The sequence below is a fragment of the Mastomys coucha genome, unplaced genomic scaffold, assembly GCF_008632895.1.
Source record: "Mastomys coucha isolate ucsf_1 unplaced genomic scaffold, UCSF_Mcou_1 pScaffold22, whole genome shotgun sequence".
Lineage (NCBI taxonomy): Eukaryota > Metazoa > Chordata > Mammalia > Rodentia > Muridae > Mastomys > Mastomys coucha.
This window is the reverse complement of record NW_022196905.1, coordinates 138,916,486-138,933,077: the sequence shown is the minus strand read 5'-3', so window position 1 is coordinate 138,933,077 and position 16,592 is coordinate 138,916,486. Positions and strand designations below refer to the sequence as shown.

Here is a 16,592-nt window from a genome sequence, read left to right as displayed (position 1 = left end):
CTCCCATAGCATGCTGCTGAAGGAGGGGGACGCACTTGGACAATGTCCTACCCTAATCAACACTCCACGTCCTTCACATACAGCTGTGACTCTGTCCACTGGGGTGAGGTCTCCGTAAACCCAAGCAGCTATGCATTAGCCAGGAAACACTCAGCCCCACCCCTCCCAGATGAGCTGGGTTCCAGTTGTGTGTGTGTGTGTATATGAGGGGCGGGGGTGAAGAGGAGAGCAAGAGAGAGAGGGGGAGAGAGAACAGGAAGCTCAAAGCATCTTCTGGTGTACTTTAATCAAAATTCCATCATCACAAGAGCTCTTGTGGCATACAATGTCAGGATGGGCACGTCAAGCTGGTCCTACAAATGGAACATCTATGGATCCGCACTTCAAACATGTATGAAAAATAAAATATATAATATTTATAGCTTTATAAATTTCCCCACCGAATCACTTTCTCTTTAAAATAAATTATGATATATGATGCAGTCTGGAGTCACTAAGCAAGTAGCAGCCAAATGACACCCGAATCTCCAGTTCCGGGGGAAATACTCGATGGGGGATGGTCAGATGCTCACAGGAACCAATGTGGCTTACAAAACAAGCTCACTCTTCACAGTGGGCTGAGCATCAAAAGGAGGGGAGGCTTCTAGTGGCTGTTCATCTTTTGTGGGGAATAAAGTAAATCCCCAAACCACACGGAATGTTGTAGAAGCTGCAAATGAACTTTTGGCACCAGATGAGAAGAGCAGCTTTTCAAAGCCAACCCAGCAATGATCCTTTGGAGCATGGGTCTGAGAGATGGATGGGGTGGGGAGGCTGTGAGGGACCTTCTCCACAGGGGGTGGGGAGAGCTGCTTTGGGGATGCTGGGGATTGTCTGGGCAGCTGGCCCTCCACCAGCTGCAGTTCCCTCAGAGGGAAAGACCAGAGTACACATGACATGAGGGAGAGGCCCTGTTTCAGGGGCGGGTAGCTTCTGTGCACTGTGTTCAGTCAAAAGCAGGGATGTGCTACACACACAAGGGACCTAGGCCACCCAGGTAGGATGACCGCACAGCCATCAAAGGGGACAGACAGGAAGCACACATGAGACACCAAGGATCCAAAATGACAGGCAGGGCTGGGCGGCATTAGCATTTACAGGGACTGGTGGAGAGGCTCACAGACTTTACCAGAAAGCCCAGCAGGAAGTGACTCAGGACTTTTCCAGGGATTCTGGACCTAACCCCCCAAAAAAACGACAAAATGGTAAGGAACAAATGAGCCTAAGACAAGGGCAGCCACACAACCTGCCAGAGGCTCCGGCTCTTTTCTGTTGAGGCCAGGGATTTTAGTTGAACTGGGGAATAGATGCCTTGAACTCCCTAGAACAGCCCGATCCTGGCCTCTGGGACAGGGAGAAGGTAGCTACAAATCCAGGAGACGCTCTTCACACGTCTCCACAGGCCACTTGGAAGCCCCTCCAAACACATCGACATTGTTGTCCACCCATGGGATGATGTTTCCAGGCATGTTCGTGGAGCAGTTGGCGATGTTGATGATTTCTTGCGCCCGGAGGACACGGTCCCATATGTTGAACTGGCTAAGCTCTCCAACAAAGGCCTGTGTGGCATCAAATCTGCCTCCCACAGTGTCCTGGAAAGTGGAAACAGGCACTTTGGGATAGGTTCACAAGCAGAACTCCTGACTCTCCAGGGAAGCAAGATGGAGGGAACGGCACACTCTACAGGTCCTGAAGCCCCATGGCATCTGAGGTCTTGGAAATAGCTTTACTCGGACACCCACTAGACAGTTGCCTAAAGTCTGACTCTCAGCCCCTTCCAGGGGTGAAGCAGTGGACCTGAGAAAGGAGGCCATGCATGAGACTGCAAGCCCCCAAGTGCTTAGTGATCAGGATGCTAGCTCTTCCCTGCCTAGGACCTGCTGGCTTCTTTGCCACCCCTCACCTAAATACCAAATGTCCCAGATCACCTCTCTTCCCATACACCCCCAGCACCCCCCCGCCCCCGCCCCAGGCACACTAGATATTTCCTAAGTAGCCTTTACTAGATTCTGGGACCTGAGCAAATAGTTCCAGGAAGATTTCAGTTCTACCACTGTGTACCAGGTGAGGCCAAATGCAGGGACTCACAGGATACTGGAGATGCCTTCCTAGTGTTTACCCCAAAAGGCAGCTGGACCAGAGCCACTAGATGACCCTGTGACTACAAGGACATTCCCACAGCCAGAAAATGTGGCTGTCAGGACATAGTGGCAGGGTCTGGGAGGCAGACACCTTGGGCAGGAGCAAGGAGATGCCAGGTAGTCGGGTTGGGCAGACTCCTTTGTAGCGTCTGTGAGAGAGTACCCACCTGCTCTTGCCCCAGGATGATGACACCCCCTGGCTTGATGGGATGCCAGGGTGCCAGGTTTTCCCCAGTGCCCAGCTTCTCCCCATCCTGGAATGCTTCCCACATGCCATCTCGAGTGGTCCAGGTGATACAGATGTGGTGCCACTTGCCGTCACTAACAAACAGGGGCAGCTGTGCGACCTGTGGATATCAACACACAGGTAAGGACTTTGGATTCCTCAAGGGAAGGGAGTGGGATATCACCTGGGTTACTCTTCTTTCTGTAGTCCACGATGTTTTCTGGGATTCCCTTCCCTGTCTTGTGAGAGACACACCAAACCCTACTTGTCTTGTGTGTGTGACAATCTGGAAACTGGGCAAAGCTTCAGGACACTGGGCATTCTTGGTTCTGGGCCTGGCTACTGACTCCCTTACTAGCCTGGGCTCTGTGTAGAACCTGGCAGGTAGCACTAAGAGACCTGTGTGTGTGTGTACCACGCCTTGCCTGTGTCAAGTGAAGGTCAAGAGACCTCTATATGCACATGTGTGTCAGCACAGTATAGGAGTGTGCACATACAGACCCCACACTCAACTACAGGCAAGCCCCAGAAGCCTGTGAGCACAAGGCTGTGCTGTTGTTACTGTTGGTCTCCTAGCAACCTGAAGTCTCCCTCCCAGGAATTGGATGTTTACAAGAGGTCTAAAGGGAGAGGAAAACAAGGCTCTCAGGGATTACAGTGTTACTTAGAACAATAAATCCTTGGCTTGGGAAAGCTGTTCCTGCTAGAAGCCTGGAAGGCTCACTCCATTCCACAGAACTTGCAACTTCTCCACAGTGCTCCCAGAGTAGAAAAACTCCACCCAGTGGCAGGTTGATAAAGATCACAGACAGGCAAGGGTCTCTTCTTCACCCATCCCAAATGGAGGCTGGACCTGGGCCATCTACAGCAGGGCAGCCATTCACATGCTGGACTAAGGACATTCTTTTATCGTGTTGGGTCTGACTTTAGGAGAAAAGTTTGATTCATTTGTTTTGTTTAAAGACAGGGCTTGCACTAGGTGGCTGAGCGATCTTACTGCCTGTGGCAACAGAGCATCTGCTCTGGGAAAGGCAAGGCAGTGGAAGAGAAAGAACAGTTGCCAGGGGCTGAGAAGGGTTGGGCAGGAGCTGACTATAGTAGGACAAGGGGGAGTGTGGCAGCGGGACTGTTTCATATGTTTATTGTGGTGTGATTATACAGCAGCCTGCATGAGTCAGGGCCAGCTAAACCCAAATGCACATTGAAAAGTTCAGTTTTTCCGTGTGTACATTTTATCACAATAAACCTGATCCCTTTAAAATATCTATCTACACTCTCACACAGCAGGTATCCTCCACAAGAGCATTTAGGGAGAGCCAAAAAGGCTGCCTCTGTCTGGGGGGTCCTGCCTTCCTACTCCTTCCACTCCTGTGGGAGGATCCTCAACTGCCTGTTGTTGGCCAGGCTCAGAGCTAAGGTCTCTATCGGCTGCACATATCCTCTGCTAAGCCATCCCACGGCCAGCACTCTGGAGGGGAAGTACCTCCTCCACATTGAGGAGCGCAACCACTACACTCCTAGTCAGTAGCTGAAACAGACTGTGGCTAGCCAGTCTTTGCTCTGTGTGCTACCTAAAGCCCCCAAGTACTGACTTCCTCCAGTGTCTACTCCCTTGGACACCAGGGTGGAGTTCCAGAAGGCCTCACCTTGTCATTGATGAGCAGCTCTATGGGATTATTACCCCACTCTATAAGCACAATCTCATTGGCTTGCCCAGGCACTGCGTAGGAGAATGGCGTGCCGATGCCTGGCGAGGCGCTGGACCGAAGCCACAGGCAGATGGTAAAGGCGTACAGCTCGGGCAACGTCTTCTTGATCTTGCCATACAGGTAGTTTGTGCGGAGAGGAAGGGACACTTTGAATGCATCTGGTGACTTGAATGCACTGTTGCCTGGGTGAAGGAAGAGCGGTTACAGCAGGGTAGCCTGGCCCAAGTACCTCTCACCAGGACCTACCACTCAGGCAGACCTAGAGCACTCCAGCTCCTGGTCAAAGTGCCCAAACCCAGCACTCCTAGGGACAGTCCTTGACTCCTGGGACCTTACACTCTGGTGGGAAATCAGTCCAAAGACAGTAAGAGGGGAACAGGAAAGGGGGTGGTGGGGATGTCCTCTAGGAGGAAGAGTGAAGGGTGGGTAAAGAATCCCGGGAAGCCTGTGACATGAGACCTGTGGGTGAGAATGCAGGCAGAGGCACTGGCAAGTACACAGCCTCCAGGATGCTCCCAGAGGTGTGAAGGGAAAGGAATGTTTTGTGAGAAATACAGTAGACACTGTAGAGAACTTGTCTCTACCTTTTTTCTTTTCTCTTTTTGAGATGGTCTCATTGTGTACTTTTGTCCTACAATTCCTACTCAGACCAGCGATCCTTCTGCCTCCTAAGTGCTAGGATTGAAGGTGTGCACCCCCATATCCAGTCTACCTCCATCATTTAGGATAGGAAAAGAGGACTCAGAGCTAGAGAGATAGCTCAGCAGCTAAGAGCACTTGCTGTTCCTCCAAGGCACTCAGGTTCAATTTCCAGTAGTCACATGACAATACACCAACTATCTGTACCTCCAGTTCCAGGGGATCTAACGCTCTCTTCTGGCCTCCACACATGGCATACATACATATGCCTATGCATATATACATGCACATAGCACAGAAAAATTTAAGAGACCTCTTCATTCTTGTCTGTTTCTGAGTAAAGGCCTTGCTATGTAACCTGTAGCCTAGGCTGGCTTTGAACTCACAATTCTGCCTTAGCCTAGTGTCTTAGGGTTTTTTGCAGGAATGCAAACTCTAAGTACTGGGTTTATATATATATGCCATCACAGCCTGCAAGAGGCTTCTTTGAATCCACAAGTAAATCAGATAAAAACAAAATAGCCAACTCTGGTCCTTTCTGATCACCACTGAGCCTCACAGTCTCAATGACTTGGAAAGGGGAGGAAAAGATTAGAGATACTGGATTTAATTTTCTTGTTCTTCTTCAACTGAGTCTTATTTCCTTCCATCTTCCCTTGAGCACTCAGTCCCTCTCTCTTCTTTCTTAAGGGCAAGCTTTGAAACCCAAGGGACCAGGGCTTGAGGGAGGAATGTCTCCTGGGACCAGAGCTCTCGACAAACACCTGTGAACGAGTGAGCCTGCATCACTTGCCATAGTAAATGATTGCCACTGCTCAGGCAAAGGAGTCAGGCTTGAGGTGCACACTATAGCTTTCCTCAGAAGTGACAGTTTGGTTCAATCCCTGCTGGGAAACCCTTTGCTCCCGACATAACCTTTCCTTCTCAAGAGAAGAGTGCATTGCTGGACTGTTTTCTGGAATGTGGAATGGAGGTGGGGGAGACAGATGCATGCAGATGTGCTGCCCCACGCAGGCTAATACCTGGCCAGACCTTTAGACCTTCTAGACCTTACTGGTAGTGATAAGACTCCCTCCCCATGTTCCCCCCCATCTCAGGCTATCCTCAGGACCACCACACACCTGAAGTTTTTGAAAACTAACTCTTACATGGCCTGGGACTTTCAGCATCATCTTGACTTAAGCTCAGATTAATGTAACAGTTGTGGTACCCAAAGTTTGCAGGAACTATGATTCTGTGAGTGGCCATAGTGGTAGCTTTCCTTGTACGTAAGGATCAGATCCTGCCAGTGAAGGAGCCTCAGTTCCTCACTTACTCAACAACTACTTACTAAGTGCCCTTAAAGGGCCAGACAGCCAGACAATCTTACTCCATCATGATATACCGAAGTCCTAGGGCTCAGGCCTTATCTGCAGAGGTCTCCTGCACAGCCCAGCAGCGGAGTCCAGGGTCACCTTTCTGGTCTCTCTGGGTTTTCTAGCTAGTATCTGCTCCTGCTTCTGTGTTTAGGTAGTCTCCCTGATTCATCCTGACCTCCCATAGTAGGCATCTCTCAAAACAGACTGTGGGCTCTGGAGCACCTGTTCAGACTTGGAGATATGACTCTCTCAAGCACCTGAAGAAGCAAGCCACTGTAAAAGCAGGGACTTGCCCCTCATTATGCTGAAGAAAAATACAGAACCAGACAACACCTGCTCCAACTGTGTAGGTTGTACTGCTGTGTTGAGCCTTCAGAGAAACAACTTATCTAAGGTCAGCCAGCTACTGAACCAACAGGACCAGAAGTTCCTCTTTCCACTACATGTAGCCACTGATGCTTAGTCTTCAAGTGGCAAATGGCCGTGTTCTTAATGAAGGCATCATTATCTAATAAGGAGAAATGGCTTCTATGCTTGCAGGTGGGCAGGCTTGCCAATTTAATAAGACTCGGGGTCGGTAATATCATTAGGCCGGTGACAACAGACAGGTTTAATTAGCACGGGGAAAGTGGAGAGGCAGGGAGGGGGCTCTAGCCTGACAACTGGGGCCCTTTATTTGAATAAAACAGCTTGGAGGTTCAGAGGAAACTTAGTTAGAACCAATTAAGGAATTAAAAGGCTTGACCAATAAATCAGAAGCTGCAGGTGGTGGACAAGCCTAAGGAGGGGGCGGGCAGCCTGGGGCTTTGAAGGAGGAAGCTCTGGTTGCTCAGCACCCAGCCGGCTGCACCTGGCCAGCTGGCCCAGACTCTGTAGCCTTTACAAATGAACAGGTCTTGCAGACCAGAGAAATGGGTACACTGGGGGACATGGGTGCTTTGCAGAGTCAGCTGCTACTTGCTGAGCTATAAAGAGCTTCATGCCCAGTAGGGTCAAAAGTCCTTTCTTCTCTGGGATCGCTACTAAACTTCTCAGATCTGCAGAGATTGAAAACATCACTATTGCATCATCTGTACCTGCCATGGATACCTGTTGGAGGGCTAATAGAAGACACCGAACCTACAGCTAAGCATCTGGTTCGTATCTGATGTAGAATGATGGACCCAAGGACAGAAACTCCCCAGAGCCTTCCTAACCAGCTACATGCTTGAGCCTCTATGGGGCTCAGCTAGATGCTTCTAAGGAACCTGGTGGAGTTCCAACTCATAGTGCACTTTGGGGGCTGAGCATTTACATACCCTTCTACAGTGGACAGAACGCAGAATGAGCACAAACTCAGAAGTGCCCAGAAACAAATGGCTTACCAGATGGTCATTTTCCTTTAAGACTCATTCCAGAATTGAGTAGGTGGAACACAAGGAAAAAGTCTAGCATTCCTGTGGTGGGGGAGTCAAAGGGAAGTCTGGGCCTGGAGACAGCTCAGCAATTAAGAATACTGTTGATCTTGCAGAGGACCCGGGCTCATTTCTCTGCACCCATAGGGAGCTCACAATCATCTGTAACTCCAGTCCCAAGGGATCCAACATCCTTTTCTTGGCTCTGTGGGCACTGGGTGTAAATGCATACATACATATGCATGTAGGCAAAATACCCATATAATATACACGCACTTGGGCCCATGTGAGTGAGAGTGGACGTGTGTGTGTGTGTGTGTGTGTGTGTGTGTGTGTGTGTGTGTGTGTGTGCAGAGAGAGAGAGAGGCGCAGGAGCTCAGTGGTTCCTCTGAACCACTGTTGTACAGAGGCTTGGCTCTTGTTAGTCTTGTTAGCCCGGCATCCTGTGGCCTGTTCAGCTATAGGGCTTTCAGTGAGAACTAAGGGGCAAGAATGTGGGTGTCAGAACCAGCATGGCTGGCCTGAGCCCTGCCTGTCCCTTCTGGTTTAGAACAGGTGGAGAAGCTACTAAGTATAGCATGCTTTTCCACTGGCCTGGAGTTCAAGGACAGATAATGTTTTATGTCACTGTGACAAGTGTCTCAGGCTTCTTTAGCAAGTATCCATAATGGAAACTTGTCTGCCTGGGAAATGAGCATTTTCTCATCTGTGAAATGGGTAGTGTGTTCAGCATACAGCCTGGTACTATGTCCATTCTCTGGATTTATACTGACCTGTCTCCTTGCTGGTAAGCTGAGCACTGTGCCAAGGGAGGCACACAGCCACCGAGTCCCCTCTGTTTCTAGTTACTTATTGCTGTGCTCACTCCATGGCCCTATGCCTCCCAAGGATCCACTGTGGCTGTGTGTGTGTGTGTGTGTGTGTACAGGCATGCTGCTCTCCCTCTTGTAAAGCAAGAAAGAATCAGAGGCAGTTGCTTTGCCTTTGAAGAAGGCTCTGAGACCCAGTACATCTCCTGATGTCACCGAGCAGTAGAAAGAAGACAGAGAAGAAACTGTTTTGAAAATTCAAGAATCAATATCAAGTTAGAGATGGCAGCACACGCCTGTAATCCCAGTATTTGGAGACTGAGGCAGGAGGATGGCAACCTGAAGGCCAGGTTAGGCTATATAATAAGATGCTGTTTCAAGGAGCTAAAAACAAAACAGACAAGACAAAACCAGAATCTAAGTCAAATAGGTAAGCAGCCTTTTCATCCCTTTGTAAGAAAAGCAAGGGAAATAATAGAAAACAGGAAGGCATTGTGGGAAACTGGGGACTGAATGAAACAATAACTCATTAGCTCATGCCCTCCTTCACCTGACCCTTCTGTTCATTAGACAGTTTTCTATTGGATGATCTCCTGTCAATCATGACATTGAACTTGCCTTTGTCATCTTAGTGAATCTGAGATTCTAATTCTATACCCTCCACCATCAAACCTAAAATCCCACAGGCCACCCAGAGAGTTAGGGGTTGAGAATACAACTGAAGCATTTAGTACCCTTCATCTCTTCTTCCGTCTCTCACGGGAGGATCTTACCCTCCTAACACAGCATGAGATGGAAAGATGAACAGACTCTGCTGTACTGACTGGCTACCATCAGGAGATCAGAGGTCAGGCTGTTGATCCAAGCTGGTCTGGAGTGCCTTTGTTCCCCCACACACACTGCCCCCTCCCAGGGGTAATGCTGGTAGGGCTAGGAGCTAATCCCTATGAGTACAGTCAATCTGTGTCATGAACACAGACATCTAAGGATCATCCCCATGTTGTGCCACTACCATTGCTTCACTGCTGTCCATAAATGGAAATCCTAGATCTGCCTGAGGTGGTAAAAAGGAGGCCACTCTCAGATAGCGAGCATCGGGCCCACAGCACCTACCTCGCTCCAGCTCAGTCACCCTCTGCAGCAGAGCGTTTAGTGTGCTCTCTGTCTTCTGCCGGTGAGCTGAAGTCTCGTTGTGGAGCAGAGACTTCTCATCTTCCAGCTCAGCCACCTTTCGTAGCAGCTGCCTCTCCAGTTCCCCAAGCCTCCGCTGGAGCACCTCTCGAAAGTCGCTGGGCAGCCCGGCGTTAGACACATTTGTGCGGAGCTGGAGCTTTGGGATGGGAGGGAGAGAGATTCAGGCCAGTTGAATAGAAACTGTGGCACGCAGCTCCAGTGACCCAACCACACAGCAAGGAGCTTCCAAAGCAGCATCAAATTGTGCCAGTGCCTCAAAAGAGAACATTTTACTGATGCTTTGTTTTTTTTGGTAGGGAAAGGCTTTCAAAGTCAGACAAAAATTACTTCCCTGCAATATTTGAAACTTATGAATCTCACTTTCTCCTCTTACCAAAAAAGCCTAAAAATTTAGCCAACATCTACAATTCTATGTCATATAAAGCACAAAACACAGGCAAGATTTTTTTTTTTCAAACAGCTAATTAATGGTACTCAAAGCCAATGAGCTTTCATTTAGAAATGAACACAGTCTCCAAGTTTCAAAATGGTACAAGGGCAAACGGGCTCTGAGATATTCCTGGAAAAGGACAGGTACAATATGTTACTAAATCCCAGACAGCTCCATTTTTAATGTATCCAAACCCTCACTTCCTATTTCTCTCACTCCTTTGCCACCAAGCTGGCTCAGAGGCAGCCAGCCACCCTCAGCCATGAGCCCTTGGCAAGCTCCTGAATCTCTGTGTCCCAGTGTTCCAGATTATAAATTGTACATAACTGAACCTGCCTCGTGCCATTCTCTATTACAAGGGTTAAAATTAAATAATCTGCCTGAGTCACACTTAGAACTCAAGAAGTGTCAGCTCTCAGTAATCATGACTCATTGGATCCACAGATGCTGGAAATACTGTATATAGCAATCATGCCAAAAGAAACACTCCGATAATTTAGCAATAATTAACACCTGTAATTTAAACCTCATTTTTGCTAATAGGTATTTTTGATAAACGCTGTTAACAGAAATGTCCACACTTCTTAAACAAGGTGGGAAGATGAAAATTAATTGATGGATTTCTCCCCCAAAGTTCCAAATTACCCACGGGAGAAGATATCGGGATAAAGTCCGTTCCCCTAAAGTCATAGCTAAGGGCATCTTTTAAAAATTTCTGACTCGATGAAGAGGCGTCTTTAATAAGGGGCTTGTTCACATTCTGGGGTCAATGGCTTTCCCCCTCCACTCTCCTGATCACTCAAGCCTAGTACCCCCAACACCCCGACCCAATTTGTCAAAGAAAACACGAGATGCCCAGGGGCAGTTGACCTCACGCGGCAGGCTCAGCACTGGGCACAGCCAGCAGGAGCATGTCCCGCTTCCGAAAGCGGAGGTTTGCAAAGAGGAAACAGGCTGCGGGGGTCACCGGGTATTGCCCTCCAGGCCTGGCGGTCTGGGTTCTTTAGCCAAAAACCTCGGTAAGTTCGTGGTAAGTCTAGTGGCTAAGTCCCCGCGCGCTACAGGACGGATATGGGGGTGGGGATTTCACCTTTCCCATCGAACGTGGAGACAGAAGAGGACAAGGAGACGAGACGGAAGGCCATCCCAGCAGGTCCAGACCAGAGCAGGAGCGAGACATGCATCCCCGAACTCGGCTCTCCCCGTGGATGAGGACGCCCAGCCAGCCCACGTACCCGTTTCTCCCGCACCCTCCGTCCCACGATCCCGGAGACCAACACCCGCTAGATGCCACTGCGCGCGGGTACCTCGAGGCTCTCCAAGCGGTCCTTGAGGGTCTGCAGCGAGCGGCTAAGCTGCTCCACGACGTGGCCCGGGTCCCGTGGCAGGTCGCCCATGGTGTCCTTGCCCGTGCCGCGCGCCTTGCCGCCCGCCAGCCCCTCACAGCGGGCCAGCTTGCCGGTGAGCTCTCGGATGGCTTCTCGCTGGGCGCCCAGCGTCTCCTTCTGCTGCACGACGGTCTCGCGCAGCTGCAGCACAGCGGCTCGCAGCTCCTCCTCGGGGCTCAGCGCGCCTCCCTGCATGGGCATCGCGGGCAGCGGGCAGCCGGCGCGCGCCGCTTCGGGGGGCAACGCGGTGCACACGAAGCGACTGCCAGGTATCGGGCTGTCCTGGGCTCGTCCGGCGGCCACGGCGAGCGCCACGCCGGCGGTCAGCAGCGCCAGCATCTCGCTGACCCGTGCGCTCACTTCTGCATGGGTCGCAGGCTTGCCGTCTGGGCGCTTTCGCGGCCGGCTACGTCTGTCGGAGCGCGGCGCTCGAAGGGACCGCGTGCAGCACGGAAACGGCAGCACCAGCGCCGCCTGCCGTCGCAGACACCCGCTCTCCGCTCAGCGCGGCGTTCTGGCCCGGGCTCTGCCCGCGCGCCCTTTCTTAAGCTTGGAGGGTGGGGCCACAGGCGCGTGGGGCTCGCGCCGCGCTCTCCGATTGGTCCTCTGGCATTCGCGTCACGCGGAGGGCGGGGCGGGGGCGCATCGCTTAGCAGGCCCGAGCGACTGGGCTCTGTCGTGGCCCGGGTTTCCGAGGCGCGAGTGTAGGGTCCCCAAGGCTCCTTAGGAGAGGAAACTGGCCTTCGAAAACGGTCATAGAAAGCGTTGGCTGGCCCCGCACAGTCAGACAAGCCCCGGGGGCAAGTTGACGCCTACTATGAGAGGTGTTGGCGCGGCTTCCGGCTGAGAAACCCTGACTGAGATGACTCCACTTGCCAAGGAGGAATTCTCCCAGAGGGACTCGAACCCGGGTCTTCCACGGAGCCACCTACGCAGCCTGCGTGGGTTTCCTCGTTCTGGCGCGGGAAGCACGATGGCCGATTGCAGAGGCAGACATTCTGTGCGCGTACCCAAATCCCAGGCCCAACCCCAGAGAACTCCAGGGGAAAAACAAAAAAACAAAACAAAACAAAACAACAACAACAACAACAACAACAACAAAAACCTCAAGCCAGGAGACCAGGAGGCTGTAGTCATGAGTTCACTCGAAGGTTCTTGTGCGGGGGTCAATATCCTTCTAGGCATGACCTTATTAGCATGACCTCGGTTTGATGAGAACATCCAGCAGGAATAAACATGATGGGGCCATGGCATGGATTGATGCCCTGTTCTTTTTAATGGAGGGGCCCAACAAGTCCACTTTACACCTGGAGATTAGTATCATCAGATTCTCGGGAAGAACCTAATATTAATACCTAGAAATCCCCCAAAAGATTGGGGGGAGGCGCGGTTATTTCAAAATCTTACCCATGGCTTACAAGTTCAGAACAGTTACACACTTAACAGACTGAGCTGGTTTACTGTGAATTAAAAGTGAAAAAAAAAAAAGGGTTTCCTCTTTTTAAAGAAATCCTGTTGCAAGGTCATTAATCACATTATCCATTCTACCAGAAACAAATGGATTTGTCACTTGTGTGCAGAAGCTGGGGTTGATTCTGAAAACAAATTGTATCAAAATAAATGAAATTATTATGATAATACAAAGTAGACTGCAGTGATTAATCTCTAGAAACCAAATTCTGACCTGTTTTGCACTTCAAACAATAGCTTCTGTTATGTAAATAGTTGTGGGGTTTTCAAGGACAGTGTTGCTAAATTATGAGGAAAGTTCTATTCATGAAAAATCTCTTCAAGGATTAAAAACTACAGACTGGAAAATCAGTCTCTACAAGATCCAGAGCAGAGGACATGGAAGCAAGGATGGCTCAGGTAAGAATATTTATCAATGGAAAAGGCAAGGTGTAGACTGTGGTGAGATGAATACTGGGCTAATGGCTTTGTTGTCTAGACTTACCATCAAGTTTCCCCATGGTAAATTTGACCTTGAGTCTACAATTTCTTCCTAGACTTACTTTCTTTGGCTACATAGAAACTCAAAAGCTCAAATAAACCTACTCATACACAAATTGCAATCACGAAGGCAACAAGAGTCTCAAAACACTTTCTAAAATAGTACATTTTTAGAGGATGCTGTAAGGTAGGAAATCCAGGCGTGTTCAGAATTACCTAAATATAGACATGCTGCTTGAAGTTTCACTCACAGATTTGAAGCTCTTTTACTCCTAGGCCAGGGTAGATCTTAATTGGATGTGGCAATAGATTATTATTGTTCCTATGTCGTTCTCCAGTCCTTTCATGACGTGAACTAATAATTCATATTTGCAACTACTTGAAGCCGAGGCTTGTCCTTTTAATAATTAAATCAAGTGTATTTTCAGAATTCTAATTTCCTCCTGACCAAAGAAGGCGATACACAAGAAGACATAAAAATAGCATATATACCCCAAATAATTGCTCTTAGACTTCCTACAAGACTTTCCACTATGAGAAGTGATCAGCAAAGTTGCCAAACCCCAGATGGAAAGATCCAGGCATTGAGGATGTTATTGTCTCTGGAGACAGTAAAATCAGAGGACTTATGCTATTTGCAGTTTTATTTTGTTTTCCTGGTACAATGGAAAAAATCTGCTGGTTTAGGAATGAGGCGTTCCAGTCCCAATGCCAACTGTTACTAGCTAAGTGGTTTGGGGCAAGCCATTTTCTCCTCTTTGGACCTTGTAGGATAGATAAGGCAATTAGTGTCAACTCTTTAATGGCCCTTCTGGCTTTATTCTAGAGCCTGGTAGTTCCGGGAGGAAGGACTCACTCTTCCATGGGATAAGCATTACAAAACATTGGTTTTCTTCTATGTAGGCTATGAACTTCCTGTAGTGGAGGCAGAGTAGGGAAGGGCAGGCTGGTTGTGTAAACAGTAGATAGACTTTCATACAAGGAGATGCTGTGGCTCTGGCTCTGGCTGTTACCTGTTCCTGACAGCATCGGAGCTTTGCTTTGATTTCTTCCTCACAGCACAGAAACCGGCTACCTGAAAGATCCTGCACGCATGACTCACACTACCCATGAGAACGGCTGTGCAAGTGACAGAGCCCAGGGCCCACAGATTTTTCTGCTACTTGAGAAAGTCGTGCAGATAGCTCTGCAGCAGTGAATCACTGCCACCTAATCTCTTAGTGTAACCGATGCAGCAGCATAGTAACCACCCACTCATTCACTATGTCGACTGGTCCTGGGTCAGCTGAGAGCCTGGTATGGACTTAACCCCTGTGTTGGGAATCCTGATGAGCTCATTCTACCTCCATTTTATTGCCCCATCTGTTTGGCTCCCTGGTTCTTCTCACATGCATTTTTATCTTGGTCTTCTGGGAAATGTGCTAATTTCCTCCATGGTGTCAGAGGAACCCATCTTATACAGTCTTTCTCTCTCTCTCCCTCCCCGCCCCCCTGCCTCCTGAATTTCCTCCCCTCTCAGCCACTTGGGAAGTCAAGAGTGGGGGAGTGCACTCAACAGCACAGAATTCAAGGACAGCTTCCTGCAAACATGACTCAGGAACTGTCCTCGATGCTGAATTTTAGAAGGGAATTCAGAATGGTGTGTGTGTGTGTGTGTGTGTGTGTGTGGTATGCATGTGAGTGTGCACATGGGATTCAGTGCTGGAGGCGCTAAAGGATCCCGGTTAATCCCCTTTAATACATAAAATGCTAATACCCTTTTATGAGTGTATTTTTCACAAGACCAAACTGCCCAATAAAATGGAAAGGGTCTTAGTTTGGAGTCAGGCAGCTCTTGTTTCAGTCCCAGTCTGATATCTTGAGAGTGTAGCTTAACCTCCCTGAGCCTTAGTTTTTTCATTTCTAAAATTAAAAGTAAATTTATGAGCAAGCATTGTTTCTGGGCTTGTGTGAGACTGTGTTTCCAGACATGTTTAGCATATAGCAGGCTCACAATAAATGCTAATGGACTTCCCCTTTTCTCCACCAGAGCTAGGCCTGAATTATATAAGTCCTATTAAAAACAAAATTAAAATTTCCCTTTATTCTGTACACTATCCTTTAGAACTAAATACTCTAAGAGTCTGGGGCAGTACAAGCCAGCTTCCTCAGAGAGATGATGAGCATTGAGAACTCCAGGAAAAAATGTAGAGATCTCAGCAAATAAAAAATCTCTCTCTCTTTCTCTCTCTTTCTCTCTCTCTCTCTCTCTCTCTCTCTCTCTCTCTCTCTCTCTCTGTGTGTGTGTGTTTGTGTGTATCTGTATAAGATAAATTATGGTGTTATAAAGATTTAATCACGTGAACTGTTTTGCATTTATGCTAACTTGGTGTTTATGCAAAGGGATCCCACTAAAAGACTGGTTGTATTTAACGTTCCAGCAAATGAATTTAAATTGCTATGGGATGTAAGAGAAGCCTGGCCCTCTGATAAAGCAAATTTTTCTTTCTTCAGTGCATCTGGCTTCTTCCTGAATGATGTATCTCTGGTTTAATTTTGGAGCAAGTGATAGGAAACATTGACTTTCAGAAAATGTTCCAGTGCAAGGGCGTGTTACAAGTGGGTAGACAGCCATGGTTTGGGGAGATGGTTTGTTAATGTAACTCCATGATTTCAACAAACAAATGAAGGCTCGGTGGTACCTTCTGATTTCTAGCAATAGAATAGATCACTAGAAGCCAGGCATAACAGATTAGCTTGTTTTTTAAAGGGAATGGACTCTGGACAGTAAGCTTGCTGGGGATGACATAACTCAGTTGGTAAAGTACTTGCCTAATATAAAACCCCCTGAGCTTCACCCCAAGAACAAATCAAAACGAAACAAAACAAAAAACAAAAAACCCTTGAAGTTGGTTTGCTTTGAGGAAACTGAAGAGCATAGTCTCTCAATTTCTCTATATTTGGAAACACTAGGGATGATACTTCCTTTATATGCCTGTTTAAAAATTACAAAATCGGAACTGGGGAGGTGGCTGGTGGGGGCTGCTTCTGAATATGCAAATGTGAGGATCTGAGTTCAAATCCCTATAACCCAATGTAGTGTGCCAACAAGAAGATAGAGGGTGGAGACAGGAGACTTTCTAGAAGCTACCCTGGCATGCATAGCAGGAAACAACAAAGAAACCCTGCCTTGAACAAGGTGGAAGGGAAAGACCGACACCCAACGTCCCCCTCTGACTCTCACACACATGCTGGACCTCCCCCTCTCATTCTCACCCATGCTGGACCTCCCCCCTCTGACTCTCACACACATGCTGGACCTCCCCCTCTGATTCT

General features: G+C 48.7%; 1 protein-coding gene across 1 annotated transcript; it reads right to left on the bottom strand.

The window, feature by feature from the left end:
• Positions 1-266: 266 nt before the first annotated feature.
• On the bottom strand, positions 267-11,856 carry Nptx2 (neuronal pentraxin 2). The gene is made up of 5 exons (XM_031338676.1): positions 11,247-11,856; positions 9,429-9,645; positions 4,053-4,297; positions 2,348-2,527; positions 267-1,631 (listed from the first exon to the last, which is right to left on the bottom strand). The coding sequence occupies exons 1-5, from the start codon at positions 11,664-11,666 to the stop codon at positions 1,404-1,406; spliced, it is 1,290 nt and encodes a 429-aa protein (XP_031194536.1). The 5' UTR covers positions 11,667-11,856; the 3' UTR covers positions 267-1,403.
• Positions 11,857-16,592: the final 4,736 nt, after the last annotated feature.